The sequence below is a fragment of the Cardiocondyla obscurior genome, linkage group LG02 (genome assembly GCF_019399895.1).
Source record: "Cardiocondyla obscurior isolate alpha-2009 linkage group LG02, Cobs3.1, whole genome shotgun sequence".
Taxonomy (NCBI): domain Eukaryota; kingdom Metazoa; phylum Arthropoda; class Insecta; order Hymenoptera; family Formicidae; genus Cardiocondyla; species Cardiocondyla obscurior.
The window spans coordinates 12470612-12490020 of record NC_091865.1 but is presented as its reverse complement, the minus strand read 5'-3'; the positions used below and the strand labels follow the sequence as shown (position 1 = coordinate 12490020).

Genomic DNA, 19409 nt, shown 5'->3' with positions numbered 1-19409 from the left:
ATTTATCATGAACCATTCAAAAAGGTTCAAAGTAACAAGCAAAGTTACATCATTGACATAATAAAAATCGATAATAAATCAATTAAATATTATTTTGCTTATAATATTATAAAACAATTTTTTTTATTTTTAATAAGAAAGTTATTAAATATCGTACACGAAGATATACTTTTATTTCAGAACAAAAAAATGTTTCCGCCCGGGATCGAACCGGGGACCTTCCGCGTGTTAGGCGGATGTGATAACCACTACACCACGGAAACTGTTTGGAGAGGATATTGTATTTTTAGTCCATTGAGTACAAGAAGGTAAAATTTTAATAAAAATATCACTTTAAACATTTTTTTAATTATATTAAAATATATACTAATAATAACAATAAATTAATTAACGACTAAATACTACAAAACGCGCGTTATTTACTATTTATTCTTTGTTAAAGAAAGCTATTTTACATTTAATAATTTTTGGCAACAAACTATAAATGTATTTTACATATTACTTCACTTCCTTTCAAAAACTAAAATTTAATCAGACGAATTATTGCATGTAAGTATACTTTTTGAAAGTTTATTTTTATGTCTTTGCACGAAACCCATAGTTAATATATCGCGAAGTGCCGGCCGCTGAAAACCACCGAGAATTGAGGGAGAGAAGTCTCACTACCTCTTCCCCCGTCTTCTCGATCACCACCCTTTAGGCCCAGACCAGGGGATGATGATTGAGAAAGCAAGAAAAGTAGTAGGAGTGTTCTCTCCCTCAATTATTACAATAGTAATTTTTGTAGTATTTAACTTAAAAAAAGTAAAAACAGAAATATGAATTTTTACGATAATAATGTATTCTTTGATATTGGGATATTTGTTTATTATCTGAATTACATTTTTAATCGAGTTAATGATGTGCAGCTTTTCTCATTTGTACAAGAATGTTGCCTAGTTCCTCTCTCTTCCTTTTCGCACGGATGTGTGTGCCCAACTAAAAAATATAAAGTATTTAAAACTATATATTTTCAGCTCTCTAAAGTTTAAAAAAACAATCCTGCTTGCTACTGATGTCTAAAGAAGAAGAAAATAAGAAAGTTTCAAGATCTTTAGCTACATGTTTTTTCTTAATTATCATTATATTCATTTATACAGCAAAGCAAAAAATTATACATTATTATCTTTCTGAAATTTATTTAATTATACTTGTATAAATAAAATATTTACCCGTCTCTTCAAGAATTTCAAGGCGCGTTTATCTTTTGACACTTTCAGCAACTCCATAGCGCGCTTTTCATAAGGAGCATGTCCTGTGACTTCTCGAATCAAGTCTCTCACAAATTTACTGTGCTTGGTTTGTTTCTGCAATAAAAAGTAGGTAATAAAAACTTACATCAGTTGATTTACTTATTAATAAATTCTCGTGTATATCTGCTCACCCCTTTTAACCTAGCCGGACGCAAGCAAACAGTCTTTTCTTTCTCCGATTTACTTTTGGCCACACGAATTTTTGTCGTCTTGTGACCCTTGTCTAAGCCGACTGCCAACTCGTATCTCGGTGCCATCTTGCTAATTAATATAAAATATGTTAGGTTATTTGACAAATAATGCTCGTTTAACGAAACACGAACGAGCCGTGTTTCGATACGACAATTTGCAAATCCAATTCGAGTAGCCGAACAACTACGTCGTTCAGATTTTTTTGGATCACGAATAGTTTACGATGATATCTCGAGATACGATATTCACCAACCTTGGCAACAATCGTCCACGTTGAAGAAGAGCGTTCGTCCGCCGTTGTTGTACACGCGGTGACGGAGTTGGCAGCACCATCGGTCACCATAGTTTACAGTATATCGATAGTATTGCAGCGATACTATCGTCGCCATATGGCGTAATTCTGGATCGAGAGGTGCCATGCCATTGTAAAACACGTGCTCCGAAGTAAGGAGAGCTTTTCCAGAAGAGGGTTTGAAACGCTCCGTTTACTCTTGAAGTAAAAGATATTAATTAAAATAGAAGAAAGACAAGGAATACTTATTAATTTCCAACGTCAGGCGGAAAAAATAAGACAAAATGGTTTTATATAATTTCAAGAAAATCGCAGTTGTCCCAACCGCAAAGGTTAGTTTACTCCAGCTCATGATTTATTTAATACTTATATTTAAGACCGGCTATTTTAACTTCCCGGCAAACAAAATATGATTGATAAATAGGTAAATGTATAGAAAACGGGCCTACTCTCCGATCTTATTTAAATTTTGCACCCGCGTAGATTTCGACCTGTAAAAAACGAATCTGTTTGTTGAAATTGTCGCAAAGCATAAGTAATAAAGTAATGAATTTTTTAAAATTAATACTTACTAAATTAGGTAATATGTCACATCACGAATATCTACGCATACTCTGCATGCTCTCTTACCTTTTTTTTTTGCTTTAACATGCTCTCCTTACCTGCCCATCTTACCATTTTCCTGCTTTAAAATAATTTAAATAACCAGTAGAAAAAATTATTTAATTTTATAATTTTATTATTTATATAAATATTATAAAATTAAATAATTTTTTTTACTGTTTATTTAAGTTATTTTAAAGCAGGAAAATGGTAGACATTCGTGGTGTGATATATTACCTAATTTAGTAATTATCAATTTTAAAAAATTCATAACTTTATTATCAATGCTTTGCGACAATTTCAACAAACAGATTCGTTTTTTACAGGTCGAAATTTACGCGTAATCAAAAATTCAAAAAGATCGGAAAGTAGGCCCGTTTTCTATATTTTTACCGATAAATTTACTCGAAAGTCGAAATAATTCATCTTTATATGTGTTACGGTATTTTATACATTTTTACGTTACGATATTTTTTTGCTAAACTGACTCTTTTTCGTCACAGGACTTTGTCGACATAATCTTGTCGAAAACACAACGGAAAACGCCGACCGTTGTTCACAAGCAGTACAAAATCACACGGATACGTGCCTTCTACACGCGCAAAGTCAAGTTCACTCAACAAAATTTCCACGATAGGTTGTCTCAGATAATACAGGAGTTCCCTAAATTAGATGATGTCCATCCATTTTATGCTGACTTGATGAATGTTCTGTATGACAAAGATCATTACAAGCTAGCTCTCGGTCAGATTAATACAGCTAGGCATTTAATTGACAAGTAAGGAAATAGCTGTTTGTATGTAACACACCGAAAACAAAACTTATATAAAACATTTTTAATATTACAGTGTAGCAAAAGATTACGTTCGTCTCTTGAAGTATGGAGACTCATTATATCGGTGTAAGCAACTGAAGAAGGCTGCTTTAGGCCGAATGGCCACTATTATGAAAAGACAAGCAGCCAATTTAACATATCTTGAACAAGTGCGTCAGCATTTGGCTCGATTGCCAAGTATAGATCCATATACACGTACAATAATTATATGTGGCTTTCCAAATGTGGGCAAGAGCAGTTTTATTAATAAAGTAAGTGATGCACACTGAAAGTTTAATATATGTTACCTGTACAAATAATTGATTAAAATGTCATATGTGATTTACATTAATTTAACAGATTACTCGAGCTGATGTTGAGGTTCAACCATATGCATTTACTACAAAATCTTTATATGTGGGGCATACTGATTATAAATATTTGAGATGGCAAGTGATAGATACACCAGGAATATTAGACCATCCACTGGAAGAGAGAAATGTTATAGAAATGCAGGCAGTGACTGCTCTCGCTCACTTACGATCTTCTGTGCTTTACTTCTGTGACTTATCTGAGCAGTGTGGTCACACTTTAGAAGAACAGGTGAATTACAAATACGATATATAACACTAATGATTTTAAACATAATATAAATAATTTTTTTTTATTTATGCAGGTAAAGCTTTTCGAATCTATAAAGCCTTTATTCGCGAATAAGCCTCTGATAATAGTCATGAACAAAGCGGATATTACACGTTTGGACGAGTTATCCTTGGAGAAAAGGGCTGTCTTGAAGCCACTTGAAGATGATGTAAACGTACCTGTATTAGAAATGAGCACTGTTACCGATTTTGGCGTGATGGATGTCAAATTGGAGGCTTGCGAGCGACTTTTAGCTTACAGAGTTGATCAAAAAATGAAGACTAAGAAGGTAGTTAATCAAAACGTCGTTTAATACTGAAAAATTTGACATGCAATTATAATGTACAATCTGTAATAATTATAGGTAGAAGGACTTCTTAACCGATTACACATCGCTCAACCGAGAAGAGTAGATCCTAATCGCGTACCGTGTATACCAGAGAGCGTTTTGAAGAAGAGGCAGGCCGCTGCGGAGAAAACGGAGAGAAAACGTAAATTGGAACGAGAGATAGAGATATCAATGGGAGACGATTATGTGCTGGATCTGAAAAAGAATTATGACATCGAGGGAGATCAGAAATATGATATTATTCCAGAAATATGGGAAGGTCATAATATCGCGGATTACATAGACCTAGACATATTTGAAGTAAGTGCACGTTATTTTATTGAATCACCATCGTGGAATTGTATAATAATAAATATTTCTATGTCAATCTTTCGTTTTTAGAAATTAAATCAACTTGAAAGAGAGGAAGAGTTGAGGGAAGATGCCGGCCTCTATGACTACAAGATACCGGAACTGTCAGAAACAATGCGCGACATCAAGCAATTGGCAATGCAGATTCGCGAGAAGAAGTTTGTTATGAAAGACGAGGCACGATTAGTGAAAGCTTCTACGAAGCCGGTTATACCGCGTACAGCTACGGCCAAGGTTCGCGGTCGATCGGTCACGAAGCTAAAGGAGCAAATGGAAGATCTAGGTGTTGATATGGAAGATACTAAGAACGTAAGTGTTTCATATATAATTCGAGTGTTCTTAATAAAATATATTAAAATATTTTTTCATATTGTACAGGAACTTAAATCAATTTACTGAGCATTGTTAATTTATTTTTAAATATAATTCTTTTGTAATTAGGCACACTTTAAAAGAACAAGAGGACGGTCAAGATCGCGATCAGAACCTGCTAAGAAACGTATGCGTGTAGAATCAGTATCACAATCGCGTGCTCGCAGTGTTTCGAAACCACCGCGAGATGACATGGGTGTTAAAGATGTAGTGGTAAGTTAGAAACACACTTTAAAATCTTGGCACGATAATACACATCGTTATGTTATTTATTTATGTCAAAAAGTATATATATTCGTGCAATGAGCGGCAACGTAATATTATGCATATTTATTACAGATGAAATCAAAGTTGAAGAATATTGCACACAAAGTTCAGAAAAAGAAGATAGCCAAGAAGGGCCTTAAGGGTGAGGGCGATCGTTTTATCGGCACCAAGATGCCGAAGCATCTATTTTCTGGCAAAAGAGGAGTCGGCAAAACATCCAGAAGATAAAGTTTTACACATTACTTATTTGCGTCGTATACTTTTACGTATGTAAAAAATATACATAAACTTTTGTAAATAAGATTTTTAATCCAGATTTCATTAATATTACATCAAACGTTTTGATTAACGATATTTAAATATCGTCGATTAGTACTTTTATGCTTATAATTTAGAGGTAAAGTAAGTTTTGTTAAAATTAAAATAATTCGTATGATTAAACTTGAGCTGAGATATGCTATTGAAAAATGAGACGTCTGACTTCGCGTTGGTTTTCAGTAATCTTATATCGTTTTATTAAGGAATTGGGAAGTGACAAGAAGAAAGGAATAAATGCGTTCTTCGTTTTTATTGAAAACTGATAGATCATATATTTAAGACTTCGCTATAAATGGATCTCCAACATCAGACAAGTTGACAGTAAGAGAGACAGAAGTAAAAGGGCGCCGCTGTGAGTTATTACAATTTACTATGGTGCGTAATCATAAATTTTTAGTTTGTTATATCGGCGCGGTGATGGAATAATTTTTTTCTCATCGATCTCATTACGCGCGATAAATATATAATATTTTGCAGATAAAATACGAATATATTATTAATCATTTATATTTCTTTGCAAATAGAGCTTGCGACGTTCGCGCATGGATCAGCTTGCGACGGCAATTGATCGATCGATGGCAGATCTCGCGGGAACGCATTGGAATTTTTCACAAACGACGTGTTTAAATTCAAGAAAAGAACCATGAGACTTACAGCGTACTCAGAGATTCTCGTCGCAATATTCTATAGGAACTAACAAAACCTCGGTATAAAACAAGGGTTCGGTAGAGCGAAGACTTTAGCTTGCGTCACGAATTACGTTAATAGACATCGACCAGCTCGTTTCACGGGAGCTTACGTGATGGTAATAAGTTAACAGATAGGGGATATGCGTTATAGATACACGATGACGTTATGGCATTTCGTACGGAAGAGAGACGCTCGCCCGATTAAAAGGGAAAACGCGTCGACGTCGACAATTTACAGTTGACTCGTTTGCTTTTAATCAGGCCCGCATATAACGAGAATGACCTAATAATATAAAATACGATCGCTATTTAATAAGCAGAGATCAAAGGAAATGGAAATGCAAAGTGCTAAGTAGCTGCAGCCTTTCCGTTGAAAAATACAATACTGTATATTTTGGACATTCATTTTAAATAGGTAACCTTTCGAACGCATGTCTAAAAGCAGTCTTGCATTTCAAATAGAGGAATTTCAACCACCTGCACTCTATATTTTCACGTCGCTTATCTCTGGTAATAAGGAATATAATGACAAGTAAATATCGTTAGTATCACAGTCGATGCGAGACCCTGAGCGAGCTACGGGGTCTAAGTTGTTCGGTGATGTCCTCGGATCGTCCGAATTATACAAAAAAAAAAGAAAAAAAAAAGAAAAAAAGGAAAGAGAGAAAAGTAATGGAAGTCTAAAGGAATCACGAAAATGCACGAAAATCCTAAAGTCGCACAAACGACTGTATATATACATATATGTATATATATGTATATATATTTTTTTTTTTTTACTTTCGTCGTTATCAATGTATTAATTATTAGTATATTAGCGCGAATGAGTGCGGCATCACCGAACCGCAATTCGGACGATTCTTTGGTGAATCCTCGGCCATGGTATCCTGTTTCATTCCACGTCCTTTTCACGAACAGGCACACTCCAGCACCTGGATGTTCTTCCAGTAGGACACCTTTAGCTGCGTCGAGTCGGTCTCGTCGAAGTAGACGATCATCAGCTGGTCGAGTTTACTGGGCGCGCAGCACGGCTTGGGCACTCTTTTCCGGTCCTCCTTCCACAGCAGACTCTGCAACAAGGCATGATGGTGCGCCGGATTGTAGCGCGGCGGGCACCGACCCTTGCAGTACCCGGCATCGAAGCCCTTTGGGTATACGATGAACTCAAAACCCTTGAGGTCTTTAAACATCACCGTTAATTCGTGCCGGCAGCATTTCTTGTTGTTGTCGCCTTTGCATTTGCTGCGCCGGCCTTTGTGCAACGGCATCAGCTCCTCGGGGGTGGATCTCTTCTTCCTGCCGGGCTCCTTGGTGACGAAGACGTTCAACGTCGTGTGGGAGACCTCACGCCGCGTCGGCAGGCCGTCATGCAAGAACTCCAACTCGAGGCCGTGGTTCTCCAGGCCATGCTCCAGCCAACTAACGGCCGCCTCGGTCGCATCCAACTCCAACCACCGTGACCCGGCTGGTTCGCCCTGCGGAATCACGCGGCGCAACACGAGCCGCCGAGAAACCGGCGTGCGAAGATAAACCAACGCCTCGAGCTCACGTGGACGTCGGTGGTCTCCTTGAAGAAGAAATCTCAGGGCCGTGTGGTCGACCGTGACGTCTTCCGCGTCGTCAGAAACCGCGACGGGGAAGTACAGGGAATAATGATGGTGCCCTTCTCCGCGGCTGAGGCTCGACTCGTTCCTCGAGTGCTCTGTAACCAGAAACGTAGACGCGACGATGAGTGCACGCCGTTACGTAAGCGGGAAATCGTGAATGGAGGTCGGGAAATTCGCGTCATCGCGACTGTTTCCACAACGAGAGGCGAATTTACACGGCCATTAGCCATTGGAGTTTTCATTGCTCCAACTGCGAGCGTACTGTAAAACTTGTAAGCGTTGTTACATCGGCGGGCATTACAGACGCAAATTGTTAAAATGATTAATTGTCTTTGACACTTGTCGAGAGAGAAGACGTTAACGTTATTAGCAAAATGTAATGCATCCTGTAATAATATAGCAGCATGTAATAGCAATGTCGCCTCGGCAAAATGTAATTAATTATCAGCGGAGAATGTCGCGCGTTACGCAACGCCGCCATCGAAGCGCGATGCCTGAAACGAATGGAGGATAACCGAGTCCTTGCGTGTTAATTCGCGCGAGGGAAAAACTCTGGATCCGTTTAGGATCCGCGATTAAATTCCTGCAACAGTGACACGGAAGACTGCGCAGGAGTTTTGCACGTAATCGTGACTCAGTTTCGCTTTGTCATCGCTGTCAACGTGACGTCCGTACCTTCCACGCATACTTATATATACCATCGAGATTTACAGATTGTATTCACGGTAAATTTAGAGCTATGACGAGTACGATCGTTGTCTACCGTTTACGCCGTCGAGAGAACGAACCTTTCCGTGACCCTAACGCTAAAACCGAGACGAAGGCTTGAGTTCGAATTTAAGTCGACGTCCTCGATGTCGACATTTAGGTGACGTTTTATCGTCAGCATTTAAAATGTTGAATTTTTTAAAATTAAAATAAGTTATTCGTATTAGCGTAAGCGATAAGTTTGCGTAAAATAGAGTAATACTTAAAGAAAAAAAAAAAAAAAAACGACTGCGCCGCAACGTAAGATGAGACGATCAACGGTGCTTCGTGCGATCGTAGTCGCTTTCGCGCCTCGCACGAGGTGATTAATTTCGACGAGGCCCCGGCGAGGGAGCAGCAAACGGAAACCGCGTTTTGCCGGGGTTGTTTTAAAAGTCATTGCGTAAATGACAGGAACTGCTGAGTTCCCAAGCGACGCGCTGTCGCAATTGTCTCACGCGTATTTACGGATGCAGATGCGTATGCACGCGCGACGCCACGGCTGCCGGCATTCCTGTCCCGATGAAAGATCTGCGTTACCCGCCCACGCGAATATATTGGCAGGAGGATTTTCGCGAATCGCATACCGCCGGATGGATACTCCGTCGCGCATAAACAAACACGGCCCGTGATATCTGAGTCACGGAACGGCATTCGGCACGAAATCGGCCGCGGTGGGTAAAACGCCGATCTCACAGTCCACGAAACAATCTGGAAACGTTTCAGAGATAATTTCGAACGAGATCTGAATTAACGCGACGACTGTCAACTGCTCGTAACACTTCCGTGGTCTCTAAATCGTGCTTTCGGTCTTTCGGAAGACGAACGAATCAACAAGAAGCACATCAAAACATAGAAATTTCTAAATAATACTTTTCCAGATTGTTTTCTAAATATACTGTTCTAGATATATGTGATAATTATCAAAAAATCTAATTTATTACGATAAGATAAATAAATATGTTAGATTTGAAAAGAAATTAAGCTACGGCTAGTTCGGCTAGGGTGATAAATCCTCCTCTGACACTCGCACGCCGTGATGCTAGAGTCAAAAAAAAAAAAGAAACAGTCCACTTCTTTAAATATAAAAATAACAGTTTATTTATTTGTTCCGTAATATTTCTCTATTTTTGCTCCGCACGCGAGATTTTTATCCCGCGAGGAATTTGTTTTGCTTTGATTCAACGATAGTCTTGATTCCAAAAAAAAAGTGGGAGAAAAATGTCATTTTCTCGCTTACAATATATTCTTTCTTCTCAAGATATTGCCAGAAGAATTGGTCGCCGGCCAATATCGTAAATATCCCCGAACAGACGTACTAACGAGACCGCTCAGAGGGAGGATTTAGAATTTGTAAATCGCTCGTTTCAGAGGCTATAAAAGTCACGTTCAGAGACGAGGGTGCGAGAATCGAATACCTTTCGATCAAAACCGAGCTCTTAAACGACCGCTCGTTTATTTCGTAAAACGTATTATCCTGTTAAAAGAAAAAAAGAGGAAAAAAAATTGTCGCGTAAATATTATTTAATATCCGGGCAGTTGATACTCGAGAGACTTCTACAGCCGATTGAAAATAATTGTTCTTGACACGATTGAACTGATTTTTATTCTTTGCGTTCTATCTGTACATTCTTTTACGTGGATTACTTATGTTTTGTATAATAACTTTCTATCTTTCCGTAATTACGATCTCGTCGCGATTAAGATCTCTAGAATCTATTTAATCCACAATTCTCGTTCTGTGTCACAATTTCGAATACATTCAAGTTATATTTAAGTTATATTTCAATATAATATTCGGCGATCAATTTATTTTAAATTTTTGTATAGCGAGCTAAATTGATTATGGTAGTATGTGCGAAGTGCGGGTGGCGGAAGGGGCGCGCGTGAGCGGCAGTCATTTTACGTTACTTCCTGTCCCGGCGCTCGACCACGTAAGACGTACGCAAGAGACGCTCCGGCTTCATCCAAAAAATACGCGTAATCGGTGGACTGAGACCCGTAAACCGGCCTGAGTTATTTTCTCGGATCAACTCCTCGTACATAGAAAACACCTATCGTCACCTGTTTCTCCGTACAAGTAAGTTATGTCCTGATTTACGCATACGTAACATTCGCTTCTCCGACACGAAAGTTAATCGTCGGTGAGTACAAGCGCGGGGGAAGTGAGAGTAGAGTTGAACGTAATATTCGGCCAAAAGTTTCTTTGTATAACGTGTTATCGTTGCGTAGCAACCGAGAGCAGAGGTCGGGCGGACGGCGAAGGTGACGCGCGTAAGCGGCATCCATCCTTCCTTACTTTCCTCCCTGTCGCTCGACCACCTAAGACGCACGCGAGAGACGCTCCGGCCTTCATCCAAAAGAAAATACGCGCAATCGATGGACTGAGGCCCGTAATCTGGCGTGAGTTATTTTCTCGGATCAACTCCTCGTGCATGGAAAACACCTATCGTCACCTGTTTCTCCGTACAAGTAAGTTATGTCCTGATTTACGCATACGTAACATTCGCCTCTCCGACACGAAAGTTAATCGTCGGTGAGTACAAGCGCGGGGGAGTAGAGTTGAATATAATATTCAGCCAAAAAGTTCCCTGTGTAACGTGTTATTGTTGCGTAGCAACCGAGAGCAGAGGTCGAGCGGGCGGCGAAGGTGTCGCGCGGCGTACGCGGCGTTCAGCGTATCGCGTACAACACATACGCGTCGAATAATACTTGTACAATATAAATATTAGTTGACGCGACCCGGTTTTCGCGATCGGTGATTTATACGCGTAGAATTTTATCTGGGAAGCGAATACTTGACACAGAACAGATATAATTACTCGAGCTTAATATTATGAAAATGCTAATCAAATAAAACTTTTTGCTTGATCCGGAAAGATCCAGGAAAGGACTGCCGTACTTTCGTCGGAGGATCAGCCCGACATTCCGGACATCCTGAGAGGAGGAGAAGTCTCAGGAGGAGCATCGTGCACTGGCGGAGTAGCTCCAGGGTAAGCATAATTTTTTTCTGTACAAATTACCGGCTTGTTTTAGTAAGAGATAACCTTATTTTTTATTATTTTATTTAAAAGTTAATTAGAATCGTGAATAATTTTTTTTTTTTTTTTTAAACAGTATTCGAAATATTGAAATGTCTACAATTTAATTTAATAATTTTATTTGTTACAGATTACGTTAGCTGAACTCTGCTGAAGAGTCGTCGTCGCCGCCGATTAAAAACGAACCACGGTCGGGGTTCGTCGCGAAACCGAGCAAAGTAATCGGGCGTACGAAACTTATTAATGCATTTTATACACGGGAGTAATGTCAGGGCCGCGCGCGTATCGCGAGTGTCGCGAGTGACCAGTGAGAGATGTGATCTGAGTTCTGAGAGGAGGAGCAGATCCCGGATGGATATCAGGCAACGACGGAACACCGATCAGGTAAATATATTTTTTTTTTTTAAACATTCTTTTTTAAAAAATAAATAAAAATTATATTTAAAATCGATAATTAAATATTTAAACATGTTTTTCATTTTAGTTTTTTATTTGTACGTTTCAGAATATCATCTGTCATCTCTTCGTAACTGAATTCCGTCGTCGTCGCATCAAACGTGAGTTAAGAATATTTTTATAACCAAGGCAACAAATCTGCGATGAAATATAATAATCTTTAAATGTATCCCACGATGTATTACAACATATTACAAATCACAACTCGTAGATTTGTCGCCTGTAGTAGAAGTTATAGTGTAGTTTAAAAAGTAGTTCGAAAGTAGTTTGAAAAGTAGTTTGCTTGAAAATGGAAAGATAATGGAAAGTTTCGTCTTTCCAAACTACCTGTGGTGTAATCGACGTCCTTGAAAACTATTTTCCGATCCATAAAAAATATTTTCTTTAATCGTTATAATTCGTTATAAATTCGTATCGTTATAAATTAATTTTTATAATAAAAAATTTAACTAAAACGGAAAATTAATAATTACTCTCGCAAGACGAAGCGAGCCAAACGAGGCATCACGGAAAAGCGGTAACAATTAGATCTCGTCATCTCTTTTTTAAAATAGGTGGCAGGGCGATGAATTCTTCAGATAGTAAAAAAAAAAAAAAAAAAAGACAGAAAAATTGAGAGAATTCAAAGAGTCGGCATTCTTTCGCTGTTCTTTTTTTCTCTTTGGTCTCTTCTTCTCACCTCTCCTCTTTTTTTATCCTTGGCGTTGATTAAGTCTTATTTATGGGGCTCGCGAGGCTCCTCGGAAAAACTCGCGCAGTCATCAATTATCCGCTGCATCGGCGGCCACACACCCACAGTTTTTCCAAGCCCGTCGCGACACGTTCTAGCTGGCGCTGATAATTCAACCGATTGCAATTTCTAGACTTCGAAAGGGAAAAACGGTCCGCAAGGGATAAAAGAAACGGAGCGCAATGAACTTTTCCCAGGACGGGTCGGTGATCGCGACTGCGCCGAGTTTTCATCCAAAATTTCTAAGAGCGCGTTATCTGATTTATTATCTGGCTTTGTCCAGTCATCGTTTAAATTTATAGCCGGGGCGATAAGGAGCTATCTCGATAACGGAAGGAACGCGAAAAGGGGAAAGACGGAAATGAAGGGTGCGAGGCTTCGTTCGCTTTATCTCGAGCACACGTGCGAGCTAGAGTTCCAGGTCGACGATTTCTCTCTCACGCGATGCTGTTTAAATAAACTGTGAAAATAGACGATCGATGGCTCACCGAAAGAGAGAAACTTGTAAAAAAAACAATGTTTGTTCCCATCGGAATTTACGGTCCGCGCGAAATTTTGAGCCGTCGATGTCGCTCGGGCTCGGCGCGAGTCGCTTCTCTCTCTTTCTCTGTTCTCGTCGTTCGATCGCGTGGTTTTAGTCGACGCGTGTGCGACAACGCGATCATTTGTCGAGTTATTATAATGACGATAATTACGCTTGCAAAGTATCGTCGAGTCGGGCGGAGCGAGAAGGTCCGGGTCCTTTTCCGCTTCGCCGCGTGCTCGGAATGCGTCACTGATTGCCGCTCTTATTTACGGGATGTCGCCCATATGTACGCGCAGGGCGCTGGTGGGAAAAAGATTAAGAATGTATCCGACACCCGAAGAAAATCCGTGTCGCCGGCATTTTTCCCCGATCATCACGTTCCTCGTATAATTTATTCGGGCCCGGTGCATCGCGTCACCTCGCGTTCAGGCGGAGTCGTACATTTTCAACTTTTTTTTTTCCTCGCTCTTTCATTCCGTACATTTCATTCTCCGCTTTCAAAGCGAGGGTAACGCTTGATCCTTCGTCCACGAAGCGTATTTCTGCGAATAGATTCGCGCGCCTATTTCTCGCGGGTTTTCTCGCGCGACCAGATGAAAAATGCGATCTTGTAAACGTTCGATACGCGCTACACGCGGGATATCCGCAGAATTTCGCTGGATGTTCTCTTGCTGTGTACTCTTCCGATCGATTTCCGAGGAAAAAAAAAAAAAGAAAAAAAAAAACTTGAGGAAGATCTTTGGTTCTTTGTACCATAATTACGTCCAGCAAGCGGAAAGCGTGCAAGTTTGAAATAGAATCGTGGAAGATAATTGTTTTAGCTAGGATTGCGTGATCGTGTGATTATCTAAATTTAGGACACTGTACGTGAGAAAATAGGAGAGGCTTTAGAGGAATAATAATGTAAATGATTATAAATATAATTAAATCATAAATTAATAAATATAAGAGATTTATTGGTTTACGCTATTCGTGAAATGAAATACAAATGCGGAATTAATTAGTAGCGCGATGCGTGCCGAGCCGAGCTTCCCGGAGTGATCGATCTTTCCAATTTCTTCGGAAAGACATCTCTTCGTCGATCACGTTCGTCGAATAAGCACGGCGTACGTGCATCCTGCGTGTTTCGGTGAAATCGCTCGGGTTTGTTTTTTCGGGCCGCAAAGATCTACTTTTAGAGAGGGGGTGGTAGATACTTTTAGAGCCGCGTTTGATGCATGTCGCGCGAATGGCTCGATAGCTTCGACAGCAGGCGAAAGAAAACCACCGCAATCGACAGCGAACGCGATGCCAAGCACCAAGGCCGTAATTTCGAACGAGAAACAATCGCGATTTCTCGTCCCTCAGAAAATTCCTCGAGAGATGGATCTCTATATCCGGTGGATTACATCCGCGTTTCGAACCGAGAATGAATCTCGAGGCGAGAGGGGCACCGGCGGGTCGGTCCATTCAATCAGCCTCGGCGATGAATCGCGATAGGATGCTGCCGGATACGCGGGCCAGGTTGGCGGTTGACCAGATATCGGCGCAAAATAACCGGGCGATAAAGCGGCCTGGCATCCGCGGAATCCGGACGGTCTCTACCGTAACGATCCGCCCGCGGCGATGCGAGGGCGGTGCGTATTGCCCCGCGCGCGTATATGGCACCCTCGTCACCCGTCGAGAATTCGGGTGCCGGCGGCCGGACGGCGGCGGAGGAGAAGGCGATATTACCCCAAATAACATCCGTGCGCGCGATCGTGAATCGCGTGCCGCGCTTATTATAGGCCCTATCACACGGCGGCACGCTCCGAGAATAGACCGCGCCGTGGCCGCGTGCCGCGATTTACGCGCAGGTGACCCTCCGCGGAGGAGCTTCTCCGAAATCGCGTTCCGGAACCGGGATGGAATCAACAGCGTCGTTAAGGCGAGTTAACTTGGGACAGGCGCGCGCCCCCGCCAAACGCGGGACACGTAATCGAGCAACGATTCCGAGCGACTCGGAATCCAGGCCGGGCCGCTCGGCGAGTCCTCCTGTTTACAAGAGGCCTCCTGAATCACGCCGCGGAATCTTTGATCCCGCGTAACGGCGTCGCGTGACACGGTACACGAGATCTCCGCGCGAAAGATCGAGCTCTTCAAGAATCGAAAATAAGAGGCGCGACAACGTCACTAATCGGAATTGCAGAGACAAACCTGGGGGGTTTTTTTTTATTTGTATTTGATTAATGATAAATTGAGTCAAAAAGTGTCTCGACGCGACATGGGTGTCGAAATGGCAAGCCCAACAAACGAGCCATTGAAGCGCGATGATTCGGCGTATATTTGCAGCTTAGAAAGTCTGAAATTAGCTTAATCTGATCTGACATGTAATATGGCAAGGAATAACGCATCTGCATCTTTCGCGCCCCACATTTAGCTGGCACTCCTCGCAAAATGAATCGAAAAGGTCGGCGCTTCGAAGACCTCGAGTATCGATAGCCAAGAGTAATCGGTGCCTCCATAAGTCGAAGCTACCCACGGATAAATTCGCGACTCAATTCCCCTTTTAATCCTCCGCTTGATATTTATTAGCTCCGCGTCTCATTCGGACTAATAACCGCGATTAACAAGTACTCAGCGAGCCGAGGGTAATTGAAATAAATCCCGGACGAGTTCGAATCGAGAGGTCGGGGTGAGCGTAAGGGGGAAAGGGGGAGTCCAGGCGATTCCTGCGTATCGGCGGCGTCCTCGCAACGATGTCTCGCGGATAAAGCAAGGCAGACTACTTCTCGTTCCCGCGCGCTTCTGCCCCGGCGATTCGTTCTTATTGCATTCGGGAACTCGTCGCTCGGCATTCCGCCGCGGTCGGAATTTCTATTTCATAATAACACAGCCGTGCACACACGACGGGTCCATCTCGCGCGCGCGCGTACGCGTTCCGAGGAGGAGAGACCAGCTATCAAGAGAGAGAGTCCTCCTCCTCCTCTGGTTTGCGCACCTCTAGCCGGTGTATAGACAAGTACCCACTTGAGACTGGTTTCGACGGGACGAACTCGAGCCCACTCGCCGCGGACGTGTTGTTGCGGCCCGTACCACCCGGCGTAGAACCGCGCCGGCCGTCCCGTCCAGATGCGCGCCGACTTTTATCTCTTTGACCCACTATTTTCAGGGCGGCCGTAATTGAGCGGAGTCGCGCGTCGACGAGCCGCCGCCTCGTAGGATTCATTAGCGACGTCCACGTCTCAATCTGTCGAGCCGCGCCGCTTGGATTTCATAAATCTGGCACGGCCTGGTCCGCCCGGGATGATTGAAGCGGAAAGCCCCGGCCGCGAGGATAATTTTAATCGAGTCGGTTGATCCCGAGGGCATTAGCTTGTAGAAACGGAGGGTTGATCTGTCGCAAATCGCTAACGCGCCGCGATCGCGCCGCTGACTCGCTCCCTGCTTTCTTATCCTGAATTTTAGATAATATAAACAGTTTGACCAGTCGCCTCCCCGAGGTCGATGACCCTTGAAATATTCTAAATGTTACGCATCCTCGCGTATCGGCCACCTCGACCGACGCCGAGACGTCGCCGGGCTCGTCGGTACCTTTTCAACGTTAAGCTTCACCGCTCTTCGCTAAGTTCGCGAAGCGAGTATTTTTCCTCACTCGCGGCCGCGCGCCGCGAGAGAAATTAGGTGGACGGCCAATAATAGCGCGCGTATATTTTCCCATCCAGCATCCTTGAAGAAACACGCTTTTAGATCTCGCTTCCGGCAAGCTTCTTTTTCCTCCTGCCGCGAGGGATCTCCCGTCGCGCCGCTCGATCGGACCGATCGGCCGATCGCGCTTTACGTCCCGCGGAATCTCTTGGCGAATTCTCTTGGCGTACGGCGAGCGCGAAATGGGACGGATCGCGAGTTCGCGGGAAGAGATCTTTCGAGTTCGTCGACACGGGAAAAGCAAATACGCCGCGGCGCCTCACGTTTCTCTCGCAAGGAGACGCGTTCTCCGCGCGGCGAGTCACCTTCCGCGAGGTGCGACTTTAATTGCCCATCCTTGAGCGATCGATCGGCGAGAGTGCCGCTCGCGAGACCGAAATGCCGGGATTTGAATGCGCCTCGTCGTGCGGTGACGTATCGACAGGCGGAAAACTCGCGTCGGAAAACCTGCCTCCGTGTCCCCCCCGGTACCCCGTCTCGTTCGCAGCCCCGTTTTCCGCATTAGTTTTTGTCGGATACGCCTCGCTAGTGCCGCGAGGTTTTTCGCTCTCCTTCCGCATACGCGCGCGAGTCGCGATTCACGGAAAAACGCAGAAAAGCGCGGGATTTTCTCAGACCACCTCGCGTGATTAATCCAATTCCGAAAGCGATGGAATCGCCGGGCACCCGTCTGCTCGCCGTGCGTTTCTCGCCCGAGTCCAGGGGAAACCGTGTAATCACGCAGTCAAAGGTGATCCTGACGCAATCGGAGATCGCCTTTGCGAGTTGCGGTCGTCGGGAATTCGCGACGCACCTGTCATCGCGTATTTTTGCCGATTAAATTGATTAACCGTTACATTCGCAGTAATTACCCGGTAAATAAATGCCGACGGAAACGTCGATGCGTAGACTTGGAGGGAAAGAGAGAGAAAGAGAAAAAAGTATCCGCGGTGAATAAACAATCTCGCCTCCGCGAAAGTAGCCGACTTCCACGTCCAGGTGGGAGTTTAAAATGATCTTACCAGCAGCTTGGAATACGTGGAGGTCCCGTCGCGTCCTCAGCTTCTGCCCGTCGTGCGGCAGCTGCACTTGTTTCAGGTACTCTCTGTGCGCTCTCTCGTACTCGGCCTGGCTCACGTTCGCCTGGAAACAAAACGCCATAATGGCTTCCTTAAAGTCGCATCATCGGCCTCCGAGGCGGTTGCTTACGTAACGTTGCGTGTATAATAACGCCGGGACAATTACAACGCACATATACCGCGCGAACAAAAAGTAACCACCGGAAGCACGTTCTCGCTTCTCGGAACCTTTGCGAATGGAAACTTATAGACGCGCGCCTACAATCGGCGGTCCAGTTGAAACGTAAAAAGAATTTCGCAAGTGCGAAAGGAATGAAAATCTTTGCCGTGGTCCACTGTTGTCTCGATCGATCGCTCTTCAAGAGCGCGAAGCGCGGTTCGCTATCGCGGTTCATTCGCCGGGTGAACTTTCGGTCCGTTTAATTGATTCCCGGTTATATCCGGCGAGGTCAAACGCGATAATTACTTCGTGGACGTAACGTCGAAGTTATCTAATTTTCTGGAATCGCAACGGGCTCGGCCCGATTAAATAATTGTCTCCCGTTCACCAGTTGCTCCTCGCCACCCTATCTCTCGCATTTCTCTGGTCTTTTCTGATTCCCTCGCGTTCTTCTCGTTCCCTCGACATACTTTCTCGAGCCAACTCCCGGCGGTCCCGACTGCCGTTTCGCTGCGGCGAAACCAGCGCCCTTTTTCCCTCCCCGCTGCCGTAGTGAGAAAGACCAGACTACGACGAGCCGGCGCTCGCGAAATTAGCTCGTTGAGGCCCGCGACTACTGGCGCGGTTCACCAGACGGAGGATAATGGACCGCTGGAGGGTGTGAGAACCCTCGGGTTCAGGGTCCCGTCCCTACCGTAGCCAATTATCCACCTTACGAAGTACGACACTCGACAGCTGCATCTGACATTTCCGTCATGCATACGTGTTATGATCAAAGAGTTTAAGTTAGGAAATAAATTATTATATATACGTATATTAATTAGATCAGATCCCAACATTCAGATCCCAACATAAGCGTCTTTATAAATATCGCACGTTCGAGACGATCGAGTCGTTTTTCTCGCGCTCAAATTAGCTCGCATCACCGCCGCGCGCGTAATCTAATCGTTACGATATCACGAAATCTGCGGGAACGGAGTGGCACCTAGGTCGCTGCACCGCGCGCAGAACTGCGTCGTCGTCGTACCGGAAGTGGCGCCGTCGAACCGGGCTGGGGGACGATGAATCATCGCGACTGTCCGCGAAGAGACGCGTCGCGACTCGACGCCTCCGCGCGGTCCTTTTTTACGGTCACTTAACCGCTTGAGAATCGTTTAAGCGGCCCGGTTCCGGCCGCGGGATTAGCGCGCGAAAACAAATTTGTGGGCCGCACGCGGCCCGAGAATTGCGCCGCGAA

At 43.5% G+C, this 19409-nt stretch overlaps 3 protein-coding genes and 1 non-coding gene across 9 annotated transcripts; 1 reads left to right on the top strand and 3 right to left on the bottom strand.

The window, feature by feature from the left end:
* Positions 1 to 190: 190 nt before the first annotated feature.
* Positions 191 to 263, bottom strand: Trnav-aac (transfer RNA valine (anticodon AAC)). Its single transcript has one exon. It is a non-coding gene; the product is annotated as a tRNA-Val (tRNA).
* Positions 264 to 819: 556 nt separating this feature from the next.
* Rpl36 (ribosomal protein L36) lies at positions 820 to 1891 on the bottom strand. The gene is made up of 4 exons (XM_070674125.1): positions 1738 to 1891; positions 1424 to 1553; positions 1212 to 1346; positions 820 to 978 (listed from the first exon to the last, which is right to left on the bottom strand). The coding sequence occupies exons 1-4, from the start codon at positions 1815 to 1817 to the stop codon at positions 895 to 897; spliced, it is 429 nt and encodes a 142-aa protein (XP_070530226.1). The 5' UTR covers positions 1818 to 1891; the 3' UTR covers positions 820 to 894.
* An 8-nt stretch (positions 1892 to 1899) lies between these two features.
* On the top strand, positions 1900 to 12644 carry Non1 (nucleolar GTP-binding protein 1). 6 transcript variants are annotated; one of them, XR_011547641.1, is made up of 13 exons: positions 1900 to 2108; positions 2883 to 3157; positions 3228 to 3465; positions 3554 to 3796; positions 3870 to 4124; positions 4200 to 4484; positions 4566 to 4844; positions 4977 to 5120; positions 5247 to 5440; positions 5696 to 5867; positions 6017 to 11007; positions 11416 to 11960; positions 12082 to 12644. XR_011547641.1 is itself a non-coding variant. In XM_070674099.1 (9 exons), exons 1-9 carry the CDS (start codon positions 2061 to 2063, stop codon positions 5400 to 5402), a joined length of 1923 nt encoding a protein of 640 aa, XP_070530200.1. In that variant the 5' UTR covers positions 1900 to 2060; the 3' UTR covers positions 5403 to 5645. The 6 variants fall into 6 exon arrangements, 1 of the variants encoding a protein (XP_070530200.1); XR_011547642.1 differs by having other exon boundaries at positions 6017 to 11528; positions 11707 to 11960; XR_011547644.1 differs by having other exon boundaries at positions 5696 to 5844; positions 6017 to 11960.
* Mav (maverick) lies at positions 7090 to 18257 on the bottom strand. The gene is made up of 2 exons (XM_070674118.1): positions 17956 to 18257; positions 7090 to 7883 (listed from the first exon to the last, which is right to left on the bottom strand). Exons 1-2 carry the CDS (start codon positions 18092 to 18094, stop codon positions 7090 to 7092), a joined length of 933 nt encoding a protein of 310 aa, XP_070530219.1. The 5' UTR covers positions 18095 to 18257.
* Between the last annotated feature and the right edge of the window lie 1152 nt (positions 18258 to 19409).